Here is a 26,905-nt window from a genome sequence, read left to right as displayed (position 1 = left end):
AGGCCCTAGTGCCCTTTCCTCGAGTCTCTGCTGCTTCTGGCTTTGGATCAAGTCTCCAGCGTCCTACCCAGTACGGATGCTGCCATGTAGCATCCTGCTGTGTTTCTAGCAGTGCCGGGCTTGAGATGCCTTGAGGTCAATGGGTACAGCTCCCATTGAAGTCAATGGGAGCTGTACCAGTTTATACCAGCTGGGAAGCTGGGACCACTAGCAGTAGATCCAGGTAGAGCACTCTGTTGCCGCTGTATAGGAACCTAGATAGGCAGATGCTTTGTGATCTCCCAGGCTTGCCTGCTGTTTGGGGTTCCTTCCTCAGGACTGCTCAGCCCACACCCTAGATCCTCTTATCACCGAGACCCACTCCCACCTCTTTTATACCCAGTCGGGTTAACCACCCCCCTGCACCAGAGAATCATCGGAATCCATTAACCTTTTCCCATATGGAGCAACCTTTGCTAACAGATTGTGGGGGCTGTTTCAAGCAAACACTGCCAGTCCGTGTTTGGCAGGGTGGAGGAGTTGGGGGGAGAAGACCGGTTAATTTGCAGACCTACAGTAGCATTTTGGGGATGATCAGCTCTCATGCTTCAGGGGATCAGCTGATCAGTACAGAGATCAGAAAGGGGATTCCAACAATCAATGTGACAACACTGCACTGTCAACCTGGTGCAATAGGGAAGGTTCCTCCTTTAATTGAAGCCATCGGATTTTGCCTGCTGGAAGGGACTGTGGCCTGATGCATTGTGGGAAAATCTACTTTCCCTGGAGGAAAGTGAGTTTAGAGCATATTCGAAGGACCTGATCTCAAGCCCCTGGAAGTGAATGGGAGTCTTTCCACCGGCTTTGGCTCTGGTTCGGAGGAGATGTGGGTCTGAATGGTGTTGACATCTCCTCTGAATTCCCCCGACTCTGCGGCTGCATATAAAGATGGGCTTGTTCGCTGGGGCCGCTCTGTTCTGCTGAGCAGAACAATAAAGGGAAAGATGCTCACAATGGGAAATTGTGCATCCTCCTTGCTCGTGAAAGGGGAAAAGACAGACACACCAACTGTTTACTGGTCCTGGGTCGGAGGGAGGGATTGAGAGAGAGAGAGAGAGAGGGAAAAGGAGATACAGCCACCACCCAGACAATTCTGATGCTGTCCAAAGAGCACAAAGACTAGATCTCCCCAAGCAAAACTCATTCTCTGGTTATTTGATTTCCTCTCCCAGCGCAGGCAGGCCTCTCGCAGTCCCCGATGCCCGATGCCAGCGGACGTATCCGCTAGCCATGGAAGGAGCCAGGAGTCGCCTCTTCCAATGAACCCCAACGGCACTGGAGCAGCAAGTTTGGTCTTTCCGTTCCTCTCCCATCCAACAATGGGACATTTGTGACGGAGCCGGGACCGGGTTTTTGCGAGCGTGCGTCATGCCAGATGCATAACGGGGTGCTGAGTCACCCCCGGGCCAGCAGTCTGGCCCAGGCGGGCGTGCAGCAGCAGGTGGTGGAGGAGAGCTCTCAAAGGATCGCTTTGTTTTTTCCCGGCCCGGTTTGGAGGGGTGCGGTGGGTTGGCGGAGGATTTCCCTGTGAACATAGAAGGTACGGGACTGGACCCGGAGCTGGTACGTAGAGCCCTGCAAATCCGCGGCTATCTGCTTTATATCCACGGATGCCTGCATCCCCGGACGCGGGTGCATTGTTTACCACCTTTGGGGATCGGCCGCAGATCCAAATTTTTGTATCCACGCAGGGTTCTAACAGTGCGAGAGGGGGCTGGGGCAGATGCATATAAAAGGTGGAGGGTGGGTCAGATACAAGTTCATTACCACGGATGTGGATTGGGTGCAGATCCAAATTTTGTGTGTCCGCACAGGGCTCTACTGGTAGGGAGTCTTTTACCATTAAAATGCGGCTCGTTGGCGTCTCCCCCCATTCTCCACCTACCAGACTTGGTGGGTGGGAAGCTCAGGACCTCTGCCTTGCAGCAGCATGGTGGGGTAGAGGATTCTGCCCAGTGGGGAGGAGGGTCTCAGGGCTTCTGCCCAATCAGATGCATCTGCTGGGGCTTGGGGCTTCAGCAGGAGTGGGGCTGAAGCCCCGAGCCCCAGCAGGCGTCTCCCACGGGGCTGAAGCCCCAAGCCCCGGCAGGTGCTCCCCGGCTCTCGAACGTCTAAAGATTCTCGTATGTGGCTCGGAGGGTCAGTACGTTTGGCCACCCCTGGTCTAGTGGATCTGGCACTGGCATGGGAGTGGGGAGATGTGAGTAGTCTCATCTCTGAAGCTAACCTGCTGTGTGACCCTGGGCAAAGCTGTGTGCCTCAGTTTCCCCTCCCGTCCCCCCTCTGTTTTGATTCTAAGGGACTGTGTCCGTACAGCCCCTAGCGCAACAGGACTCCAGTGTCGCTTGGAACCTCTAGTCGTTGCTGGAACTAGTCAGATGCAGCTGAGCCAAAACATGCAGACCCAGCTCTTCAGCCTCACAATGCTGGTTATTGTGGGCTAGCGGGAAGTCAGCCAGTCCCCCTCCTGGTTTGCTGTAGAGGGCAGGGGTCGAGTTGAATTAGCTTCACCCTCACGGCCACACACCGCCTGCTCTTCCCATAATACTCCTTTGCCTCCCTTCATCGTCTCTCACCCACGATCCCCAAAGGGATCTAACGGTTGGGGTGGTTCCCGAGCGACGGGAGAGGAGGTTCAGAAGATTCAATAGGCAGGGCAGTATTGTCTAGTGGGTAGGACACTGGCCTGCTGGGTGATCCTTAGGCCAGTCACTTCCCTTCGCTGCTTCCCTTCATCCCACCTCTTGTCTATGTCGATTGTAAACTCTTCAGGGCAGGGCCTGTCTCTCTTGATGTGTTAGCGCATTGGGGCTCTGGTCTGGGCGCCCAGGAGCCCTAGCTACAGACCAAAAACCTGTGGTGCTAGGCGCTGTACAAACACAGAACCAAAAGAGAGAGAGCCTCCAACTGCCAGCCCCTTGGATTCCAGGAACGTTAACCCCCTAGAGAATCAACCCATGTGAAAGCCACAGGACGATGCAATTTGTGTTACCCTTTGGTAGGAACGACCTAGACAAACAGATCGAGGGCATCTTGTAGAGGACAATGGGTTGTAGGGAGCCAGACCTCGTAGAGTTACTGTAGAGCTGGAGGTATGGCAGGGTAGGGAGACGCTCTATAGAGACCGTGTTTTTAATCCTCCATTGCCTTGCACCTTCTGCTGTCATTCCCACCCGTTCCATATGGGGTGCAAATTACGTGTGCACCGATCCACTGGCGGTTGCACCCACTTTGCACAGATCTCCATGACTGCGCAAGGTGCAGGAGAATTGGGGCCATGGGTCAGAGGAGGGGGCCAAAAAGTGGAGGGTGGGGAAGGAGGCAGCAGGACAGCTCCTTGCACCGTGGGACTCCGGTCCATGACTGGGTCGCCTACGTACAACTGTCGTCCAGAAGATGATCATAACTAATAAACCGTAGCGCTAAGAGCCCAGACTGAAATCCTGGCTTCACTGAAGTCGGTAGCAAAATCCCTGTTGATTTCACCCCCAGGACTTCTGGATTCAGTCCCCAGCTCTGGCCTCTGCTTGTGTAAAATTAGGCCGTCACTTAGCCTCTTTGTGCTGTAGTTTTGCTGTCTGTAAAATAGGCGCTGCTAATACCCCAGTATGGGACCGGGGCAGCTTTCAAATGACCCTAAGAAAATGAGGTGCCTAAATCCCATTGGCAGTCAGCGGCATTGGCCCACCTCTGGCCTCTTTGAAAAGCCACAAGGCTTAACTTATTTATGTTTGTAAAGTGCTTTGGCATCTTTGCATGGGAAGATGCTAGAGATGTGCAAAGTACTTGTTTATTAGTGGAAGCATCCGTAGCCATATTATTGGGGTTAATTTGGGGCAAAGAGGGATCTGGAAGCAGAGGCAGAATCTGGGGCGAGGACCATGTGTTGGAACTAGAGCCGTGTGAAGAACTGATCTCCGGCCATGTCAAAAAACTGGGGCTGGTCAGAACTGATTCGGATCAAACAAAACATTTCATCCGCGAGCCTTTTCAAATGTTTTTTTTAAAATAAATAAATGTCCACACAAAATTGTTTCGAACTGAAAAAATCAAATTGTGCAGATTTGTAAAAAAAAAAAAAAAAAAATTCTTATGACCAAAACAAATTCAGCGAATTCAACACCAATCTATGAAATGGTTTGGTTGACCCAAATCTGCGTTTTCTGGCGCAAAAAAGTTGGCCGAAAACTTTTCCCCAGTTCTAGTTGGCACCAATCTCCTCGCAAGGTCCTGCCGAGATGTCTGGGACAGCTCGGGGAAACATCCAACAGCCCACTGAGCTCTGTCCAGCCCTAGAACAAGCTGGGGATACGGGAGGTAGTGGACGCAGACCATGAAGGCCTTGTATGGCTGGTCTGGCCACCTGGCATTGATGGGCAGTGTGTGAACCTCAGGCATACGGGGATCATGGTGAAGCCCATTCTGGGTTTGGTTTGAGCTTTGGGTGGGCATATGCGTTGGTTCCTGTTTCACCCAGACTGGGTCAGCCTGCCCTGACAGCCTCTTACTCTTCATAGGCAAAGCCAATGGGAGGGGGGTGGGGAACCAATGGGCCAACTGCTCTGAATCCCATTTCTCTCCACAGCACCGGTGTCAGAAGTGGCCGGAGACCCCCTGGGAGCTCGACCGAGTGAGTATTAGAGAGAAACCCGAATCCTGGTGTTAACAATTATTATTACAGCGATGACCCGTTGTGGGGAGCCAGAGCCCCACAGCGCTAGGTGCTGTACCAGCCAATTACATGAAGGGTCAAACTATGGTCCGTTCTACTCGACCCAGCATGACACATGTGATATCCCCTTGCTCTCCTGCAGCACTGAAATTCAGTAAAGACATGTGCAAAGTACTTCACTTAGGAAGGAAAAATCAAATGCACGACCACGAAACGGGGAATAACTCATGAGCCGGCTGTACTGCTGGAAGGGATTTGGGTGCAACAATGTGACACCGTTGCAAAAAAAAGGCTAATATCCTTCTGGGGTGTATTAACAGGAGCGTCGTATGTTTGGCACAGAAGATAATTGTCCGATTGGTGAGGCCTCAGTTGGAGTATTTGTCCAATTCTCGGCCCCATGCTTTAAGAAAGATGGAGATAAGTTGGAGAAAGTTCAGAAGAGAGCAACAAAAATGACAAAAGGTTTAGAGAACCCGACCTGTGAGGAAAGGTTAAAAAATTGGGGCATGTTTAGTCTTGAGAAAAGAAGACTGAGTGGGGACCTGAGAACAGTCTTCAAATATGTTAAGGGCTGTTATATAGAGGATGGTGATCAGTTGTTCTTGTCCACTAAAGATAGGACAGGAAGTAAGGAGCTTAATCTGCAGCAAGGGAGATTTAGGTGAGATATTAGGAAAAACTTTCTCAGGGGGGTTAGGCTCTGGAACAGGCGTCCAAGGGAGGTTGTGAAATCCTCATTACTGGAGGGTTTTCAGAACAGGTTGGACAAACCCCTGTCAGGGACGGTCTAGGTTTACTCGGTCCTGCCTCAGCGCAGGGGCTGGACTTGACGACCTTTTGAGGTCCCTTCCAGCCCTACGTTGCTGTGATTATATGAGTGGGGAGAGAAGCCGGATTGTCCAGTGGTTAGGGTGCTGGCCAGAGCTCTGGATACAGTTCCCTGCTCTGCCACGCACGCCCTGTGAGCAAACTCTCCCGCTGCTTGCAACAGCGCCCCCGAAACGAAACTTCATCGCAAAACTCTAACTATGCGGAACTTCTTCAAAAACTCAACGGGAGCAAAATGACTTGAGACTATGTGGAACAGCGCCACCTGGTGAGCCGTGCTAGAGCAAAACATCATTCCTTTTTCAGGCACGTTCCGGGCCCCACATCTAAGTATGCACCAGCTGCTGCTGCTGGCTTCACTCTGCCTCTCTTCTCTGCCAGCTGCTTTAACTATTTACCAGAAGGCAACTGGGGGTCCAGGTGGGTCACCATGTTCTCTTCCTCACAACGCATCCCCCCTTCCCCTTTTCAGCCTGGGGCAGTTTGGCTCTTGCCCTAGTCCCCACCCGTCGGCATCACCTCAGAGCCCCAACCTGCCGCAGGTTAAAGCTGAGGTGTGTGGTGGCAGACCGGGGGAGGCCGGTTTGAGGTGCACCGGCACAGCTGGGTGCTGGGCGCCCGGGGCGGGAGGCGACAGGTTGGGGTGGAGTGGTCTCAGCAGAAGGGAAGGGAACCGGGACTGTAAGAGGCAAATCAGGCCCCCAATGCAGCAGCAGGGCATGTGAAAGGGGAACCCTGGACTGGGAGAGCAGGGTGGGGCTGCGGGTCAGGAGTGGGGGGCATCCGGGGTGCTGGGGAGGAGCTCAGGGCTGGAATAGCAGGGTGGGGCTGCGGGTCGAGAGTGGGGGGCATCGGGGGCACTGGGGGGGGGGAGCTCAGGGCTGGAATAGCAGGGTGGGGCTGCGGGTCAGGAGTGGGGGGCATCCGGGGTGCTGGGGAGGAGCTCAGGGCTGGAATAGCAGGGTGGGGCTGCGGGTCAGGAGTGGGGGGCATCCGGGGTGCTGGGGAGGAGCTCAGGGCTGGAATAGCAGGGTGGGGCTGTGGGTCAGGACTGAGGGGCATCCAGGGCACTGGGGGGGAGCTCAGGGCTGGAATAGCAGCGTGGGGCTGTGGGTCAGGACTGAGGGGCATCCGGGGTGCTGGGGGGGAGCTCAGGGCTGGAATAGCAGGGTGGGGCTGTGGGTCAGGACTGAGGGGCATCCGGGGCACTGGGGGGGAGCTCAGGGCTGGAATAGCAGGGTGGGGCTGCGGGTCGGGACTGAGGGGCATCGGGGGCACTGGGGGGGGAGCTCAGGGCTGGAATAGCAGGGTGGGGCTGCAGGTTGGGACTGAGGGGCATCGGGGGCACTGGGGGGAGAGCTCAGGGCTGGAATAGCAGGGTGGGGCTGCGGGTCGGGTCTGAGGGGCATCGGGGGCGCTGGAAGGGGGGGGATCAGGGCTGGAATAGCAGGGTGGGGGTTGCCGTTTGGGATTGAAGGGCATCAGCAGGCAAACAGAGCAGGACTTGGAGGAGAGCCGCGGAGCTGCGATCCTCGAGCGTCTCGGGAGGCCGCAGGCCGAGCAAAGCCGGGGGTTCGACGCGCCTCCCCCTGCCGGTGTCTCCTCACAGCCCCCACCCCGCGCCTGCAGTACCTGCTGGAGCCCCTCCATGAGGTGGTGCACGCCCAGCGCGGCGCCACGGTCACCCTGCCCTGCGTCCTGCGGGCGCGGCCCCCCCACTACAAGGTGAAATGGAGCAAGGTGGAGCCAGCCGAGCTGCTGGAGAACATCATCCTGGTCACCAACGGGGTCCAGCACAAGACCTACGGGCAGCTGGGCGGGCGGGCCCGGCTGAGGCGGGGCCACCGCAACGACGCCTCCCTCACCATTGCCGGGGTGACGCTGGAGGACGAGGGGCGCTACCGCTGCCAGCTGGTCAACGGGCTGGAGGACGAGAGCCTGTCGCTGACGCTGATGCTGGATGGTAAGTCCCGGCTCCCACGGCGGCCTGGGAACAGTCCCCCTCCGGCCAGCAATGGCCCCGTCCTCTTCAGGGGAGAGACCTTCTGCTGATGGGAGCCTCGGGCGTTGGGGGCAGCCATGTGCCCTGGCGGGGGGCCGGAGGAAAAGCGGGGGAAGCCGTGTCCCCTGGCAGGGGGCCCCCAGGGAGAAGCGGCAGGAGCAGCCGTGTCCCCTGGGAGGAAGCAGGGGGAGCCATGTCCTTTGGCAGGGTTCCCCGAGAGGGGGCAGGGGAAGCTGCATCCCCTGGAAGTGGGTCCCCGGGGGGAGATGGGAGAACCTGCATCCCCTGGTGGGAGCCCATGAGGGATGTGGTTTTAAAAATCTTAGCTCACTTCCCCTCTACCCCCAGCTCCTTCTGAGTGTAGGGGTGAGTTGGGTCCTTCCAGCCATCCCTATGCTCAGTCCAGGGGGTCCCTGCAGCCATTGCTCCCCAAATCCCTGCTCTGTGACCTTGAGCAAGCCACTGCCCCTCGCTGTGCCTCGGTTTCCCCTCCCACCCTCTGCCTGCTTATTCAGACTGTGAGCTCTACGGGGCAAGGACTGTCTCTTGCTCTGTGTCTCTGATCTCATGTGAGCCTTCGATGCGCTGCTGTAAGAGAATAATACCATGGGGGTTCCACAGGGGGCCGGCAGATCTGGTCGGGAAGTGGAATTTCTGTCCCACGGGAAATCCCGACATTTCAAACTTTGTTTTCATTCCGGATCCGGAAAGAGAAGTCGAAATTTTGAAATTCCCCGTGGAACCGAAATTCGGAAGGATTTCGATTCAGAAACTTCAGAACATTTCGGGAACATTGAAACATGCGAATAGAATACAAAATATCTAATAGTATGTAGCAATAATATTGATTGGTTTTATATTATTATAACATCCTGTAAGAAAAGCGGCCATGAAGCCAAATGCTTCGACTGTGTCGAAACGAGAAACGCGAAGCGAATCGTGTCAACTATTCCCCACGGAAAATGTCGACGAATTCCCGCAAATCATTTTAATTTCGACAAAACTGCATTTTCCGACGGAAAAGGGCTCTGTCAAAAAATGGTTCAGCAGGTGCAGAGGCCGGCATCCTGCACTGAGATTCCCGATCAACTCTCTGATCCCAGAATACCAGCTCACTCCCTTTCTGTTCCGATCACCCAGGTGTCGTCTTCCCCTACCAGACCAGCCAGGGGCGCTACAGATTCAACTACTTTGAGGCTAAGCAGGCCTGTGAGGAGCAGGACTCCAGGCTGGCCACTTACCAGCAGCTCTACAAAGGTAACCAGCCTCTGTCTGTTTCACCCACCTCCTCTAGCGGCTAATTCACAGACTTTGCTCTAGATAGAATCATAGAATCTCAGGGCTGGAAGGGACCCTCAGGAGGTCATCTAGTCCAACCCCCTGCTCAGAGCAGGACCAATCCCCAGACAGATTTTTACCCCAGATCCCTAAGTGGCCCCCTCAAGGATTGAACTCACAACCCTGGGTTTAGTAGGCCAATGCTCAAACCACCGAGCTATCCCTCCCCCCATAGTTTTCAAGATATGCTTGAAAAAAAAAGTTAATCTCTTTATTTATTTAGGATGTTTTAATAGGTTTACAGATCATTGCCATGTAAATATCCGAGACAGAAGGGTAATCAGGTTTCAGAGGGGTAGCCCTGTTAGTCTGTATCAGCAAAAACAACGAGGAGTCCTCGTGACACTAACAAATTTATTTGGGCATAAGCTTTCGTGGGCTACAGCCCACTTCATCGGATGTTACAGAATCGTTACAACAGCCAGCTTTTGTTTAGAGACGCATTAGAGAGTAGGATCATCCGATCTGGGAATAGGACCCAGGAGTCCTGGCCCCCAACCCCCTCTCTTCAAACTGCTATGCCACCCCCCGCCATTCCAGAGCTGGGATTAGAACCCATTCCTCTAAGCGCTGGACCACTCTCTCTCCCAGAGCTGGGGATAGACTCCCCTTTGCTCCGCACGATATGTGGGCCAATGGAGAATCGGGGCCATTATTAAGGTATCCAGTAGCTTGGTTCTGACGCTTGCCCGTCCCTTTTTCTCCCGCTAACCCGCAGCGTGGACCGAAGGGCTGGACTGGTGTAACGCAGGCTGGATTCTCGACGGGACCGTCCACTACCCCATTATTAACCCCCGAGAGCCCTGCGGGGGGCGGCTTCTCCTCCCGGGAGTTCGGACCTACGGGGCCAAGGACAAGCAGAAGGACCGGTTCGACGCATTCTGCTTCACCTCTCCTGTGAGGGGTACGTCCAGAGGGAACGCGGCGGCTCCGTGCAACCGCAGAGCGTAGGGAGACAAGCTCAGAGCAAAGGCTCGTCTCGTCTGGTACCCCCTCCTGTTCTGGGTCAGCTCACTAGTTCCGTCTGGTGTGGTATCCCCCTCCTCCCTGTCTGGGTCATTCCTCCCAGTAGGCATTGCCCATGAGCTAGGCAGGACCTGCTGTCTTCTAGCCAGGCTAGAGGGACCCTTGGCATCTCCGTGGCAGGTCCCCACACCACTCAGCGTCCCATGTGACCTTCGCCTTGACAGCCTCCCCTTCCCTCTCTCTCTCCCCAGGCCAGGTCTATTTCATCCGGGGCCACCTGAGCTTCAAAGAGGCGGGGCAGGCTTGCCGCAACGAAGGGGCCACCATCGCCAACGTCGGGCAGCTCTACTCCGCCTGGAAGTTCTCCCAGCTGGACCGTTGTGACGGGGGCTGGCTGGTGGACGGCAGCGTCCGCTACCCCATCACCACCCCTCGCACCCACTGCGGGGGCCTTCCGGACCCCGGCGTCCGGAGCTTCGGCTTCCCCAACAAGGAGCATAGGACATACGGGACCTACTGCTTCTTGGTGAAATAGGGATGGCACGGGGTGATGACGGGACGCCGGGGAGGGGACGGCAGCTCTGCTCTTCGCTGGTTTCCAGCCGCCCTGCGCCTGTCAAGGGTCATGAGCTCCGTCTCCCATGCATGTTTCTCTTCCCCAGTGGGTCTCAGGCCGGTTTCCAGCAGCACATAACACTCGCTTGGCCCATCCGCTCATCGTCAGCCTTAGCAGAGAGACCAAGGACTGGATGGGCCATGGAGACCAGAATCCTGTCTCACGTCCAGAGGTGGCTCCTTTGGGAGCGCTGGCCGGGAGAGGCCGATAGGCTGCCTGCCCTGTTCTGTGAACAGAGGAATCTGTTCTCTGGAGCCGTGAATCTGGCACAAAATTCAACCCCTGGGCCAAGGGCCTGTGGGCTACTTAAGCGCTGATGTTTGAGGGCTTAAGTGGTGCACAGGCTGGATTCAGACCCTCTGCCCAGGGGTGACTTCTACCCTTTCGACACAGAGAGCAAGTGAGAATGGAAGCACCAAAGCCCCCAACCTCAGAACTTCTCTGTCTTCTCCGGGCTTTTGCTCTCCTCGGTTTTGGGTTCCTGCTGTTTGTTAGCTGCCATCTGGAGCAGGGGGGTCGTCGGGAGAAGACAGAATCCATGGGACTCAGTAAGAATCCAGTGTCCTGCTCCCGTGAGGTCACTGGACCCCTCAGAGGAATAACCAGTAGCTGTAGATTTTTTTGGTTTAGTTTAAGGCTAACAAAGAAATGGCATTTTGTATCCATTACTCACCTATTTCCAACAGGGGATTGGGTGCCCCTGGAGATAAAAAGCTTCCTGACTCTCCGTATGCTTCCTCGTGCTTGTGGAAATTCACAGTGATAGCAGGGCCACAACTTAGATCCCTCTGCTCTGCAAAGCACAGGTCCCTTGCCACTTGAGCTAAAGGAGCATCTCCTTAATTAGCAGCAATATAGGGGCTATGACACACAGTCGAGCCATTCTGATTCCAGTCCAGCAGAGGGCAGCAGTGCACACAAGCCCCCAGCCGGCTCACTACACTGTGCTCATGAAGGTCTGTCTTTTAACCCCAACACCCGCCCGGCTCCCCCCGTGAAGAAGCCGTTCAGTGCCAATATGTGAAAGGCTGGAAAGTAATGAGTTTGACTAATTGAGTTTATCCATGTAAATTAATAAAATGATGGTGAACCCACCCCAAAAATAGCACCTTTGGGGTATTTGTCCCCCCTGCGTATTAGCCATAGGGTGACACAATCCAGCCCTCGAGCCAAGGACTTTCAGAGCTAGAAGGCATAAGCTGCTAATGTGTCAACAGAAGCACTGTGCCCCCTTAGCTGGAGCAGACTCTGTATGTGGACTAGCCACTAGCAAGAGGACAGACTTACCCATGTGGGTGGCAGATACCTTGTGATATCCAGCTTACGCGCTCCATCGGAGGCCTTGTGACGTTTTTAGGAGAAATTACCCTGCAGCGCGAGAGGTTGCCCGGACTAAGACTTACCCAGAGTTCGGTTAGGGATGGTTTGATCCTTTGCCAGCAGCCTACAGCTGAAAGGTTCTGGCATAGCCCTTACCACCAGGCCCGTTAGCCAGCCAATCCCAGCCACCAGCTCCCCCGAGGGCTTGTCTTCACGCCCGGGCAGCTGCACCACGGTAGCGCTTTAGTGAAGACACTACTAAAGACCTGCTCCTGTTGGCGTAGTTAAACCACCTTCCCGAGAGGCGGCAGCTCCATGTACGGGAGAGCATCATCGCTCTGTCTACGCTGCAGGTTACAGCAATATAACTACGCTGCTCGGGGGGCGGGGATTTTTCACACGGTTACACCAGTTTACGTTTGCAGTGTAGACCCAGCCTCAGAATCTTTTCGTACGTGTCGGACTGGAGCAGCAGGTGGTGCCCAGTGAGATCAGGGCCCCGTTGCACCGGCACGCGCTGCTGCTCTGAGCCATTTCGCATCCACAGACAAGGCGCGCAGAGGATGGACTCTTAGCCGCATTTGGCAGGGGGGGAACTGAGGCCCGGAGTGATTGTGATTTGCCCAAGATCACACAGGGTGAGGGGAAACGGAGACCACCAAGGGGCTCTGAAGATCCATGCAAGGCCCCACACCCTATGGCGGTGAGTACAACGGCATATGGGGCTGAAACCCAAATTGCAAACCTCCTCAAACTCCAGGCATAGGCCGGGTCATATCTGGGGCCCATCCCTAGTTCAAACAAGCTCCCAGAGCTGGGTGAAACCAGGGAACGTCTTTTCCAAGGTGGGGGAAATACAAAGGGGTGCATTTTGGAGAGACGTCACTCCTCCCAGATATAGATTTTTTTTTTCCCCCATGAAACGGGCTGGGGTTTTTTGCGGCAGGAACCTGAGAAGGTTTGGAATTTTGGAGCCACCTTACATTTGGAAGCAGGTCCCTTCTTCTCTGGAAAAGGGAGCCGGGTTTCAGATGAATGTGGCAAAGTCAGGTCCTAAGCTGAAGGAGTTTTGCCTCTTTGTGCAAATATTTCACACACACCCCTCTAAACTCCCTCACATCAATTCACCCAGAACCTGCATGCAATGGAGTTTGGTGCCAAGTAACTTATTGTAGTGACAAACTCGCAGTCTCCTATAGTCATGTCCTTGGCGGAGGAAATGAGGTCACTTCCTTTCATGAGGTCACTTCCTTTTCCAGGCACGCCCCCCTACTTTTCTTCCCACATTGGCCCCCATTTATTTAAGCAAGAGATTACAAACACAGAGAGCAGTTAAGGAACAACTTCCTCGTACAAAGGTGTGGGTGGAGGGCACGAATCCACTGGCCAATGGTAGGAGAGAGGTTCACCACACCCACAGTGACATCACCATGTGGCACCACCCATAGGTCAAAGGTCACACGGTCTCTGGCTCCCACATTGATTTCAATTCGGTTTCAATTTCAATAACAAAATACTCCTTGCACAAAGTGAAAAGTTACATTTTATGTTGCTCTCAATTTTTTTTTTTAAAGGGAATATTTAGTTATTAGAATTTCTTTATACATACATAAAAAAATGTGATGGGGAGGAAGGCATCATTGCTTTTCCTGCTGGTTTTCAGACTGTTTTACAAAAAAATATTCCCAGCTCCGTTTCCATTCAGAACTAGTCCCAGTGCCCCTGGGAAGGGATGTCTTCCATCTTGGGTTCATCCTCAGTCATCAAGGGTTTGGTCCAACTTTTCAGAGAGAAATATACAAGGAGCAAAAACATCAGTCAAATGCCAGCACGGTTGGATTCATATATTATAAAGCCAAAAGGATAGCTCAGTGGTTTGAGCATTGGCCTGCTAAACCCAGGGTTGTGAGCTCAATCCTTGAGGGGGTGATTTGGGGATTTAGTTGGGGATTGGTCCTGCTTTGAGCAGGGGGTTGGACTAGATGACCTCCTGAGGTCCCTTCCAACCCTGATATTCTATGATCATCCAGTCTGCCCTCCTGTATAACACAACCCAGAGAATTTCATCCAGTTACCCCCCCTACTGACCCCAATAACTTGGGTTTGACTCAAGCATCTTCCAGAAAGGCAGCCAGTCTGGATGTGAAGACATCAGGAGCTAGAGAAGTGGTTCTCAATCTGTGGCCCATGGGCTGCTTGCAGCCCAATCAGCACACAGCTGTGGCCCATGTGACATCCTCAGGGCCATACAGGTAGTATTGGATGCGTCCCACAATGGTAAATAGTTTGAGAACCACTGAGCTAGAGATTCCACCACTTCCCTTGGTAGTTTATGCCAGTGGTCAGCCACCCTCACTGTTAAAAATATTCCCCTTATTTCTAATTTGAATTTTTCTGGCTTCAGCTTCCAGCCATTGGTTCTTGTCCTGCCTTTCCCCACCAGATTAAAGACCCCTTCCGTATCTGGTGTTTTTACATGGTATAAGGTATTTAGACATTGGAATCAAGTCACCATAAGACATCTTTTCCAGCCCTCCGATGAATGTTGTGGCTCTTCTCTGCATCCTTTCCAATTTTTCAACTTTTTTTAAAATCGTGGATACAGAACTGGGCACAGTATTCCAGGATTGGTCTCACCAGTGCTGTATACACCCCCCTGCTCCTACTCACACGTCCCCTTTACACATCCAAGGATTGCGTTGCCCTTTTGGCCAACCCATCGCACTGGCAGTTCATGAGTTGCTTGTCCAGCAGGTCGTTAAGGCTCAGCGTTATCCCACATCAAGCTCACATGTGCATTTCCTTGGCCTATCTGTCACGAGTTAGGATTTTCGACGACACACGGATGGGATCAATTATTTGCTATACACGTTTTGCTCCGGCTCTCGCAAGTTTCCGGGCTTGCTCAAGCAGATCACCCAAGTCTTTGGACGTGTGTCTTCCCACGTATACGTCACTTCCTGCTCCCCGTTCAGCAAAATACACACCCGGGGCTCAAGACACGGCATCTTTGCTTGGTTTGGGTTAGCTCACCCATTGCCATAAGGGATCAGACAACTGATCCGTTTAGCCCAGGGGTCGGCAACCTTTCAGAAGTGGTGTGCCGAGTCTTCATTTATTCACTCTAATTTAAGGTTTCGCGTGCCAGTAATACATTTTTAATGTTTTTAGAAGGTCTCTTTCTATAAGTCTATAATATATAACTAAACTATTGTTGTATGTAAAGTAAATAAGGTTTTAAAAATGTTTTAAACCGGTGGCCAGGACCCAGGCATGTGAGTGCCACTGAAAATCAGCTCGCGTGCCGCCTTCGGCACGCGTGCCATAGTTGCCTACCCCTGGTTTAGCCCAATACGCCACCAATGGCCATCCTGTAGCAGACCACGCAAACTCAGCGTTCCACCTCCCCCCAGAGCAGAGCAGAACATTAGTCCACCCAGTTCTGTGTCCGGGCTCCAGCCCAGGACAATAGCTGCTGTTTCATCAGTCGGTGGAAAGCTCCCACAATGCATCTAATTGACTTTAAGTGACACATGGGAGGCAAAGCCCTTCCTGATCCTGCAGGCAATGACGTCACGCTGTAGAACGTAGCATCGAATGACCTTTCTTAGAGTCTCACCATGCCCATCTGGAAACAGCTGAGGGGGAGGGATAGCTCAGTGGTTTGAGCATTGGCCTGCTAAACCCAGGGTTGTGAGTTCAATCCTTGAGGGGGCCATTTAGGGAACTGGGGTAAAAATCTGTCTGGGGATTGGTCCTGCTTTGAGCAGGGGGTTGGACTAGATGACCTCCTGAGGTCCCTTCCAACCCTGATATTCTATGATTCTGTATTGCTTGTGCACCTATTGAAATCACCTGACCTTTGGGGGCACAAGCAGTGCAAAAACCCGCCCTCCGCCAGCACTGGTGAAAGGAGCCCGTGTTCTAGCCTCTGCAGACCTGTCCCCTGGGCTGCTCTTTACTGAGATACTAGGGGCCACATCCTGAACTTGTGTAAACGGGCACAGATCCATTGGCGTCAAGGGGCCAGATCCCCTGCTGGTGTGAGTCAGCATCATTTCATTGAAATCAAAGGCGCGACGCGGCTAGGGACTCAGCCCTGCGTTTGCCAAGCACTCACTCGGAACGCAGCTGAGCTGCGGCCGCTCCCACCGGCCGTCCTCCTGGCACCGAACCACGGGCGAGTGGCGCTGGGTGAAGCCGTCCAGGCATCGGTACAGGACAATGGAGTTGATCTCATAGCGCTGCTTTGGTTTGCCAAACCGGTGGGCATTTGTTATCTCAGGCGGGGAGGCGCAAGATACTGGGGGACGAGGGAAAGGGAGACAAAGGGTTAAAGGTCATGCAGGATGTGACACTGTCTTGGCCATGGTAGACATGATGTCACCCCCACAAGTACACCCTAGCAAGATGACCCCCCCTCCCTGATAAGTAGCCCCTCTGCCAGACGATTCCCCCCTCCATTGCCTCAGGGAACCCAGAGACATTAGAGGTGGGGGGAGGAACCTTCCAAAATTCAAAATTTCACTGAAACTTTTCACCAACATTTCTCATTTCTACCCCAAAAAAAAGGTGGGAGGGGTGGGCACCAGGATTTTAGTCTAAATTTTTGGCAATTTTTTCTTATCCCCTTCTATTTTTCAATCTGATTTAGGGTTTGCATCATTTCCACCCAGTTCTCTTGGTGGTATACTTGGGGAAATGTGTCTCATATGCTTTCTTCTCATGGTCAGTCCACAGAGAGGATAACGGCCCACTACTGCTGCCTGCTAGCAGTTGCTCAAGGGGCATAAAGGGACGTGGAAGGTCCATGTTTCAGACTCTCCTTCAGACCTGTGCGTGGGAGTGTCATTGTACCTTCAAAGGGGCAAAAAAAATGGAAAGGGAAACACTATGGCCAACTTGCTTTGTACGCAACCTGAGTAGATAGGAAGGGACCCCCTGTAGGTTCAGCAAGTCCAGTCCCTGCTATCACAGGCAACCCCGTCATATCGTCCCATTCATAAACCGATGGAGCCCCGTCTTCCAACTAGTTAGCTTGTCTGCCCCCACTACTGCTCGCTTGGGACGCTGTTCCGGAATCTGTCACCTCGGATGGTTAGGAAGCTTCTGGTTTCCAGCCTAAATTCATTCATGGTCAGTTCATGGTCACTTTATACATCTATTATTTATTAGTATTTATTTAGATGACCAGCTTATGTTTATTATTATTAACGACTTATGTTGCGGTAGAGCCTAGCAGCTCCAGTCATGGCCCCGGGACCTCTTGGCTGTACAAACACAGAACAAAAAGCCGGTCCCCACCCCAAAGAGACTGGCTTGATTCTCTGCTCCCCTGCACCTTGTGCAGTTATCAACCCCAGTGCAAAATGGGTGTAAAATGCTCCCAGGCTGACTCGTAACACGTTGTATGGATGGAAATACCTACAGAAGAAGGTGCAGCGCAACGGAGAATCAGGCACCTGAATTAGGAGCTGGGAAGTGTTGCCTTTGTATAGTGCTTCAGGCATGTGTAGTAGAGGCAGTTGGGGATGTTTTGTGAAAAAGTTACATGAAAACTTTTTGTTCCGTTTTTGTCAAAATGTTTTTACACCATTTGGGGTCTCCCCTCCCCCGCCAGACTGAAAAACCCAAACCTGAAAATGTTCGTTTTCAGCAACCAACGTTTTTTTGAAAGATGCTGAGTTTTCGGCAACCGAAAACCAAAACCCTCCTGCCGTTTGGGCAAAAATGATCGGTCAAATCAAATTGATTGCCCGACTGGCCAAAATGCTTGGTGGTTTTGTTTTTGATTTTAAGTTACCAAAAACCAACGAAACGTCAATTTAGGGTTTTTTGATGAAAACCTCCAAAGTTTCATCCAAAGTGGACAATTCCAATGTCTGTTTTGGACACGAGGCTCATTTTCCATTGAAAAAACCTTTTCAATGGCAAACTCTCTCCCTCCCCGTCACCCCCTCTCTCCCCCCTCCCCCCCCGTGCTAATGTCTGGGTCTCAGAGCAGAAGCTGGCACTGGTGGAAGAAGTGGTACAACTGAGGCTTACCTAGGCCCATTTTACAGGTGTAGGACAGGTGGTAGTTGCAAGGCACGTCGCTCCACTGCCCCCCATTATGCCACGCGATGACCACGCAGTCTTCTCCGGACAGGAAATAGCTGTCGGGCTGCCCGTGGTGCCAGTTCTCATAGAGCTGCCAAGAAAAGGAGCGTGAGTGAACTCTACAGCGGGGAATACACTGCATAAAAAGCCAGGACTCCAACACAAAAGAGTCACCTGGATGCCGTTAGATGTAGGAGACAGGACCAGGCCCGGGGAGATTCATCGATTTATTTATTTTTAAGGCCAGAAGTGTCCATTGTGATCAAGTCTGACCTCCTATGTTGCACAGGCCAGAGAATTTCATCTTGTGTTGGATGCATAACTTGTGACTGAGTTAGACGGTGTCTTTTAGCAAGAGGCAGCGAGTCTTTAACTCAAGACCCCAAGGGATGGAGCAGCTGCTGTGCCAAAGTCCATTGCACTCACTGGGTTGGGTCTAGCTAGTCGTCGCATCAGTAGCAATTCTAAAGGTTGATAACCTGCAGGCCTGCTCTGGAATGGATAGTAGGACCAACCCAAGGTTACCATGGAAAACCTTCAGGACGTCAGTAACCCTGAAAGTCTCTACACCCTCCCCTTAGATGCCGTCACCTCTGGGGTGGTGGGTTTAACTGCCCTCAGCAACAGAAAGGGAAGAATACTACATCCCCCTGAAACTGCACAGGGAATTGAGAGGTGCAGCAAAAGGGAATTTAATCTGAATTAGCTCCCCCCTCCCTCTGCTTTGGAAAAAATACCATGAGGGCTTAAGGCCAAGAATTCTTGCAAGGTTTCAGCATCTGTAATTGAGAGCAGGCTTTCAGCCGGTCTTAGCTCCCATTGAGAGCAGTGAGTAATCTCTCTCTCACACACACACACAGACACACACACACACCCTGTAGGTTGAATCTGATCCCAAGTGTGGGTGCTGAGCACTTGACCGTCCAGGCCCGGATACTTTGACAGTCAATGGGATTAAGGCTCATAAGTGCCTAAATCGCTTTTGAAAATCAGGTGTTGGTTCCTAAATCACTGAAGTGCTGAATGAAGTGACGCCCTAAGTGCCTATTAATATCCTGGGCCCTGGCCCTTAACAACAACAGGGGGGGCTTTCCTGCAAAGATCCCTGAAGTAGCCCAGTGCCCAATGCCTCGGCAGTAGCCCGGCACTGACTCAGAGAAGAAAAATGCCTATGACTGAATCACTGAAACCAGTGCTTCGGTTTTCATCAGCGGCCTCCCAGCCAAATCAGGCTTAGCGTGTCCAAGCTCAAGGTGGTTTGGCATGAGTTTACAGCCTGCCTTCCAGGGTAGTGATGCCGCGTAACCAGCAGACTATCAATGCAAAGTATGATTGAAGTGTCTGATTCATACTCACAGCTGCAGAATATTTTCCGAGTGATTGTGAAGAACAAAAGGCCATTGACAGGGGTTTTTTTCCCCTCTTTACTGTGTCTGATTTGAAATGGCCATGCTAAGCCAGTGTCTGTTTGCCTGGTAACGCTGTGTCTAGTTAACTGAGCTCTCACGCTGACTTAAAGGGGCCTTTCCACTGAAGAGTAGAGCGCTGACCCCTTGTGACTTACCACGGGGCTCCCATCAGACCACTGAAAATCTCCTTCGATGGTTCGATCATTCAAGCCAATCCACTGATATTCCTTGTATTGATCTGGAATCCAAAGGGGGTTTGCGGTTAGTGCCGGGCGAATTAAACCAACAGGAATCCCCAGACTGGATCAGAACCATGGCCCATCTGGGTCAGTATCCTGTCTCACGTCAGCGGAAGGGGCAAGAGGGAACTACCTGGACACAGGGTCCCTGACTCTCATCCTTTAGGGGCTGGTCTGTGCCCTGATGAAGGAGACCTGACTTCCCTGCCAAGACGGCTGGTTATATTTTCAGCCTGGGATTTTCAAGGACACATATGGGAGGCTGACTGACTTCCTGTGGGATTTAGACGAAACAGGAAAACTCGCAAGCAGCTGCGACCAGCTCTACGGTCCGAGGCGGTCGTTGTGATTTGGTAGCGTTGGGTAACCCCTGTGCATTGAGGTAAATGCACGAAGTGCGGGGCGGCCCAGAGTCGAGCTCAAGGTATTTTGTTTAAACGGGGCTCATTCTTGGGTCCTTCCAGGAGAGGGCAGCAGAGTCCATCCATTCCCATCCTCCCATCCCGCACTCCAAGCTGCAGCCGCTCCCCAGCTTCTCTATGCAGGCCCACTGCTCACACTACAAGCAACAGCCCTGCCAGATAGGGCGGCAGCCTTCGGCACATAATCCCCCTTTCCCTCCCCTGTCACTCCTTCCCTTCTTCCTGCCCTGGCCTGCTTCTTTGCCCCACTACAGCATCCGTTTTCTCTCCGAGCCTCTGTTCCTTTCTCAGCGTGTCCCACTGTGCGTCTTTCCTGCCCTCCCTGGGTTTTTCATGATTGCTCATTGCTTTTCTTTAAACCTTAGTTTCTATCTATCTATCTATCTATCTATCTATCTATCTATCTATCTATCTATCTATCTATCTATCTATCTATCCCCATACACCCCCTCTGTCTGTCTGTCTATCTATCTATCTATCCCCATACACCCCCTCTGTCTGTCTGTCTATCTATCTATCTATCCCCATACACCCCCTCTGTCTGTCTGTCTATCTATCTATCTATCCCCATACACCCCCTCTGTCTGTCTGTCTATCTATCTATCTATCCCCATACACCCCCTCTGTCTGTCTGTCTATCTATCTATCTATCCCCATACACCCCCTCTGTCTGTCTGTCTATCTATCTATCTATCCCCATACACCCCCTCTGTCTGTCTGTCTATCTATCTATCCCCATACACCCCCTCTGTCTGTCTATCTATCTATCTATCTATCCCCATACACCCCCTCTGTCTATCTATCTATCTATCCCCATACACCCCCTCTGTCTGTCTGTCTGTCTATCTATCTATCCCCATACACCCCCTCTGTCTGTCTGTCTGTCTATCTATCTATCTATCTATCTATCTATCTATCTATCTATCTATCTATCTATCTATCTATCTATCCCCATACACCCCCTCTGTCTGTCTATCTATCTATCTATCCCCATACACCCCCTCTGTCTGTCTATCTATCTATCTATCCCCATACACCCCCTCTGTCTGTCTATCTATCCCCATCCACCCCAGCTATCTATCTATCTATCCTTGAGTTTTCCATGATCATTGACCTCTGTGTCTCTCACTACTTTCAGTGAGACGAGCCTCCTTCACACACGTGTGCATGTTCGTGCACACCTCAGACATGTGTGCACACGTGATGCACGCACACACACAGCAGCACTCTCTAATCTGCAGGTTGTTGCTGCCATCGCCCTGGCTTAGCTAATGCATGAGGGGAGGAAGGCAAGGGAGCTGCGTTCCCGGCTGCAACAAAAAGCAGGGAATGCTGCCCTGGGGAGGGAAGAAGAGCTCACAGGCTGCAGAGGGAGTTCCCTGCTTTGAAACAGGAGTAGATTAAAGTGCACTAGGGAATTTTCAGTGCCCGGCAGCAGGATCAGACGGACATGGCGCACGGCAGGTGAGCGCAATGTAGATTTATACCCCATTTTATCATGAATTAACTTGTTCATCTAGACAAGCCCTCAGCTTTCACTGAAAAACAAAAGTACGTTTCTAACCATCGTGGTTGCAGAGAAAAGCTCAAAAATGTGTAGGGTCTGTCTACACTGCACGCCAAGGCTGGGCTCTGACTCAGGTTTGAACCCAGCCCCTTCTGTCCACACACAAATCAGTTGACTCAGGTCAGTGAACACTCGGGGCCCGAGTCCTAGGATCCTGCTAGGGGGTGGGTCAGAGCCTGAGTCCCGCTGTGACTTGGGGCCAAGCCCTATCAGTGTGGATGCAGCTCAAGCCACAGATCTGAGGCAGAAGGTCGGTGTAGTGCAGTGTGGACGCGTTAGCCCAGCTGTGAGACCCAGGCCCAGCAATTGTACACCCAGGTTTACAATGCAGTGAGGACGCTCAAGCACGGTCTTGGAAACACCGAGTGTACAAACCCGGGTCCCACAGACGTTGGTTTATTTTGTACCTGAGCCCCTGTGAGGAAGACTTGGGAAGCTAGAGAACAGCAAAGGTAAGTTTTATTCCCTCACTCCTTCACAGCGCCCAAATGCTTGACCAGAGTTGGTCGACCAGAACCTGGCATGGTGAATAGAATTGAAAGAGGTTTGTGGTCCCATCTCAAGATAAATCTCCTACCCACAGGTAGGTTCTGAAATGTCTTACTGCCCAGAAACATGCCAGACCTTTCTCGATGACATGATCCGTTTTTTTCTGTAGCACTCAGGGCTCTGGAGGCAAATGCAATAGTGACTTCTCGTCCATTTTTTAGCTGAGTCAGGACAGCACCAAGACCATCCTCGCAAGCATCTGTGGTGACAGTCATTTGCATCTCAGACGCAAACGAGCTAAGAGTCGGGCTGGTGGAAATTGCATGTTTTATGTTGTTAAAGCTGTTCTTGCGCGCTTCATCCCATTCAAGCCGCACGTTCTTTTTTAGGAGATGACAAAAAGGAATTACTTTCAGAGCCAACTGCTGTACAAACTTTGAATAGTATTCTCACAATCCCAAGAACAGTGTTTCTCAAACTTTTGTACTGATGACCCCTTTCACATAGCAAGCCTCTGAGTGTGACCCCCTCCTTATCAATTAAAAACACTTTTTAATGTATTTAACACCATTATTAATGCTGGAGGAAAAGCGGGGTTTGGGATGGAGGCTGACAGCTCACAAACCCCCCATATAATAACCTCGCGACCCCCTGAGGGGTCCCGACCCCCAGTTTGAGAACCCCTGCCCAAGAAGTATCAAAGTTTGTCCTTATTGTCCAGCTCTGGTGCTCCGCAAATGGCTTTCACTAAGTCTGGTTTTGGCTGTATGGCATTCCAAGAGCTAATAGGACCTAGATATGTCACTGAGTCAGTACAGAATTGCCTTTTTTTTTTTTTTTTTTTTTTTGTTGCTGATAGTAAGTCCATGTTGTTGGAGTTTTTCTAGAACCCTGGTTAGGATGACATCATGTTCAGAATCATCTTTGCCGTACACCAGACTGGCCTCTTGAAAGGACGCCCTTATCTCTCTAAAGATCACATGCATCATTCTCTGGAATACAGATGCTGCAGAGGCTAACCCAAATGGCATCCGTTTGAATAGGAACAAGCCTTCTGGAGTGATGAAAGCTGTGTACATGTGGGATACTTCCATTAAGGGGATCTGGGGGTACACTGAGGATAAATCAAGGGTGATAAGAATTCTTGCTTCCTTCAAGGTGAGCAACTTTTCACTGATGTTGGTTAGAGGATGACAATCCACCACTATGTTGGAATTTAGAGCTCTCTGCACGTGTGGACTTGAGGGCACCATTAGGCTTCCTTGCGAGAATGATAGGAGAAACCTATTCAGATAAGTCAACCGGTTCAATGATGTCTACTTAGCATAGTTTCAGACAGTCTTGGAACTGTCTGTCTTCATGACAATTTGATCCCTGATCATTTCATCTGTGAAAATGGCAAATTCACAGGTTGCACTCAACTCACGTAAGGCAGCCATGTAGTAGTCGATGGGCTCAGGAGGCATCTATACACGGGAACAGAACTTGAAGCATCCAGCAATAACATTGAGTAAAGGATTAAAATGATCTTCCAGGGCTGAGAGAGTCACATTTTACAGTATGTCAGGACAAGGAGGAAGATGTTTGAAGATTCGTTGTCCTTCGGGACCAAGGCAATGAAGCAGTAAGTCTTTCTGCTTTTCTGGAGTATATGGAGAAGTATCTATAGCAAGCACATAGTTGCTGAAGTAAGACCTCCACTGTTCCCATGGGAGTGATGGATCTCCTGGGGGAGGCATGAAGATCAGTGGAAGCAGGACATGCGTCATGGTAATAAGTGTGGAAGCAAGTTGGAGGCGTCAGCAAGAAAGGTGGAGAACAATCAGCTGGGAAGATTTTCTGGTCACAGAATTGCTGACTGGCCCTGTAAAACTCTGTTCGCAGTGCAGCTGGGTACTCAGAACTGCAGGGGAACGTGCCAGCTGGGGAAAAGGAGCACTCTGAAAAATAGATACGGCTCCTTCAAATTTCTCTTTTCAGCAAGCTGCAGTTGCCGGCAGCAGCAGGCTTTTAGGCTGGAGTTTCCCTGGGAGCAGCAACAGCAGGTAACTGCAGCAGGAATGATGAGGCACTTGGATAACCCTAAAACAGTTAGATTTCTGTTTCGCTGGGGGGGTTTTTAGTGCTCGTCACCAATTTTTGTACCTCAACCGCTGTGAGGAAGACTCGGGAAGCTAGATAACCGCAAGGGTAAGGTTTATTCCCCTCACTCCTTCACGCAGCTCATATTCTCATTTCTCCTGCTCTTCCTCCCTCTCTCTCTCTCTCTCCTTCTCCAATGCCCTCACCCTCTCTGCAGTGCATCCTGGGAATTGTAGTTCCTGGACCCAAGGCTACAGAAACTACCTAGGAACAAACTTACAAACACAAACGTGTGTGGCTATCTGCACATAGCTAGAGACAACCGTTTGCAATGCAGTGTAGGCATGTTCCTTAGCCTCTGGAACCTGAAGGCAAATAAAAAGGAACTCAAATGTTTTTGGTGTTTATTTTTTTTAACTCTCATGATTTTGAAGCCCCTAGCTCATGAATCTAGGGAGGCCTTGCTCCCGATATTTGAAGGCAATGCTGCTTACTGTTGATGAAGTTCTGCTCTTCCGGGGTCATGATGTTGGCCAAGTGGCCGCCATAACGCCGGCACTGAGTTTCTGCATCCTCCCAGCTCCTTCGGATGGCGAAATGTTTATAGCAGGACCCCTGGAAGCTGTTCCAGCCTGGCCTGCACTTCTCCAGATCTGGACGGAAGGAAAGAGGACAAACAAGAGAGCCAATGAGAGGAGAAAGAGACGAGATGCCTGGAGAAGCGAAAGAAACAAGCGTGTCCGTACAGAGACGGATCTGCTACACCAGGGTTTCTCAAACAGGGGTCGCCGCTTGTGTAGGGAAAGCCCCTGGCGGGCCGGGCCGGTGTGTTTACCTGCCCCGTCCGCAGGTCCGGCCGATCGCGGCTCCCACGGGCCGCAGATCGCTGCTCCGGGCCAATGGGAGCTGCTGGAAGCAGCGCGGGCCGAGGGACGGGCTTCCAGCAGCTCCCATTGGCCCGGAGCAGCGAACTGCAGCCCGTGGGAGCCGCGATCGGCTGGACCTGCGGACAGGGCAGGTAAACACACCGGCCCGGCCCACCAGGGGCTTTCCCTACACAAGCGGCGACCCCAGTTTGAGAAATCCTGAGCTACACCCAGAGCCGGCTCCAGGCACCAGCTTGGCAAGCAGGTGCTTGGGGCGGCCACTCCGGAGAGGGGCGGCAGGTCCAGCTATTCGGCGGCAATTCAGCGGACGGTCCCTCACTCCCGCTCGGAGCGAAGGACCTTCCGCCGAGTTGCCGCCGCAGATCGTGATCGCGGCTTTTTTTTTTTTTTTTTGGCTGCTTGGGGCGGCCAAAACCCTGGAGCCGGCCCTGGCTACACCCTGCAACTGTCAGATGCTCATTTCAAAAGAAAAATCAAGAGAGAACCATGTTCCGCAAAAATCCTCTTCCCGTAACATGCTTTGGTTGATACGGGATTTGAATCCTGGGCCCAATGCTCAGCTGATGTAAACCGGATGAAGTCAATGGAGCCGGTTTATACAGCTGAGGATCTGGCCCTATATTTTGGTTAGAGTCAGATTCGCACCTGGTGTGACTCTGGATCCTTCAGACATACACCCCGGAGGGTCTGGTGGATCACCCATCTCCAACAATGGCTATTTTACAGCTCCCCTCAAGTCCAAAGACCTGGTTCTCTCCGTTGCGCTATGCGTCCTTTACCCTGCTGGGGCAGCATAAAGAGGATTTAAAGTGAGCACAACTGTACTTCTCTGCCAGAACAGGGCAAAGGGATGTTAATGTAAATGCGCATGAATTCCAGAGTCATCTCTGAACAGAACAATTCTCCTATTGCATTTTATAGGCCTGATTCTCCATTGCTTTGCGCCTAGCTCAGTCATTTACACCAGATCAGAATGTTTTGCACTCACATTGCACTGGTTTAAATGACCGCCCAAGGTAGCAAGCAATGGTGATGCAGGCGTTATAGATCTTATTCGTTCATTGTCTTCCTGTCTTGCTTCCCTCCAACCTTGGGTCTTTCATGATTTATTTATTGGATTTTCTTTAACCTTTAACAGGTCTGGTGAGCCTTAATTATTCAAATAGCTTATTCCAGCGTGTCATTTCTGGGTATGTTTTGCCCCGGTGCATAGACACCTTAACATTCTTTTAACAGGCTTGTTCCACTTTAAGTGTTTGTAATTAGTGCCTGGTCTACACTGGGGGGGGGGGGGGGGGGAGGATCGATCTAAGATACGCAACTTCAGCTACGAGAATAGTGTAGCTGAAGTCGACGTATCTTAGATCGACTTAGAATTACTTACTTTGCGTCCTCGTGGCGCGGGATCGACGGCCGCGGCTCCCCCGTCGACTTTGCTTCCGCCTCTCGCCAAGCTAGAGTCCAGCAGTCGACGGGAAAGCAATCGGGGATCGATTTATCGCGTCTAGACTACACGTGATAAATCGATCCCCGATAGATCGATCTCTACCCGCCGATCCGGCGGGTAGTGTAGACGTTCCCTAGGATTGTGGTTATGTGTCTCTTTGAGAAATGTGGGTCCTATGTAAAGTTCGTTGGAGAAACTCTGATGGATCCATATTCCATTGGACTATGTCAGTGATACTCAGATTAACGCTCGCGAGCCGCAAGTGGCTCTTCAACGTGTCTCCTGTGGCTCATGGCAGCACGTGATATTAAAGCATTGTGTGATTTAATTATTAACCAATCAGGATGCTTTTACTGTTATTAACCAATTGTAGTTGGTAAAATAATACTTGATCAGTTATTTTGCTGTGAGAATATTTTATAGGTATATAAAATATGTACATGAAACAATGAATTCACACTACTGGGGCTCTTTTGGGTA

General features: G+C 51.8%; 2 protein-coding genes across 2 annotated transcripts in view; one reads left to right on the top strand and one right to left on the bottom strand.

Moving 5' to 3' along the window:
• The first annotated feature begins 1,237 nt into the window (after window positions 1-1,237).
• Window positions 1,238-10,383, top strand: HAPLN2 (hyaluronan and proteoglycan link protein 2). The gene is made up of 7 exons (XM_065420407.1): window positions 1,238-1,256; window positions 4,625-4,669; window positions 5,849-5,962; window positions 7,152-7,505; window positions 8,685-8,801; window positions 9,601-9,786; window positions 10,100-10,383. The coding sequence occupies exons 1-7, from the start codon at window positions 1,238-1,240 to the stop codon at window positions 10,381-10,383; spliced, it is 1,119 nt and encodes a 372-aa protein (XP_065276479.1).
• A 511-nt stretch (window positions 10,384-10,894) lies between these two features.
• The window catches only part of BCAN (brevican), a 36,974-nt gene continuing 20,963 nt past the window's right edge, over window positions 10,895-26,905 (bottom strand). The window contains exons 9-13 of the mRNA XM_065420406.1: window positions 24,586-24,744; window positions 19,448-19,530; window positions 17,830-17,974; window positions 15,905-16,087; window positions 10,895-10,959 (exon numbers count right to left, since the gene is read on the bottom strand). Of these exons, the coding sequence (XP_065276478.1) occupies window positions 10,895-10,959; window positions 15,905-16,087; window positions 17,830-17,974; window positions 19,448-19,530; window positions 24,586-24,744 (635 nt within the window). The remainder of the gene's footprint in view (window positions 10,960-15,904; window positions 16,088-17,829; window positions 17,975-19,447; window positions 19,531-24,585; window positions 24,745-26,905) is intronic.

This window comes from Emys orbicularis, chromosome 20 (assembly GCF_028017835.1).
Source record: "Emys orbicularis isolate rEmyOrb1 chromosome 20, rEmyOrb1.hap1, whole genome shotgun sequence".
NCBI classification, from domain to species: Eukaryota; Metazoa; Chordata; order Testudines; family Emydidae; genus Emys; species Emys orbicularis.
The sequence above is the reverse complement of the archived record's forward strand: the minus strand, read 5'-3'. Positions and strand labels throughout refer to the sequence as shown.

Bases quoted from the DNA above. Each gene is read 5' to 3' on its own strand.
- HAPLN2 (XM_065420407.1), top strand. The intron at 5,963-7,151 runs GTGGGTCACCAT...GTCTCCTCACAG, and splicing joins GAAGGCAACTGGGGGTCCAG to CCCCCACCCCGCGCCTGCAG. The intron at 9,787-10,099 runs GTACGTCCAGAG...CTCTCTCCCCAG, and splicing joins CTTCACCTCTCCTGTGAGGG to GCCAGGTCTATTTCATCCGG.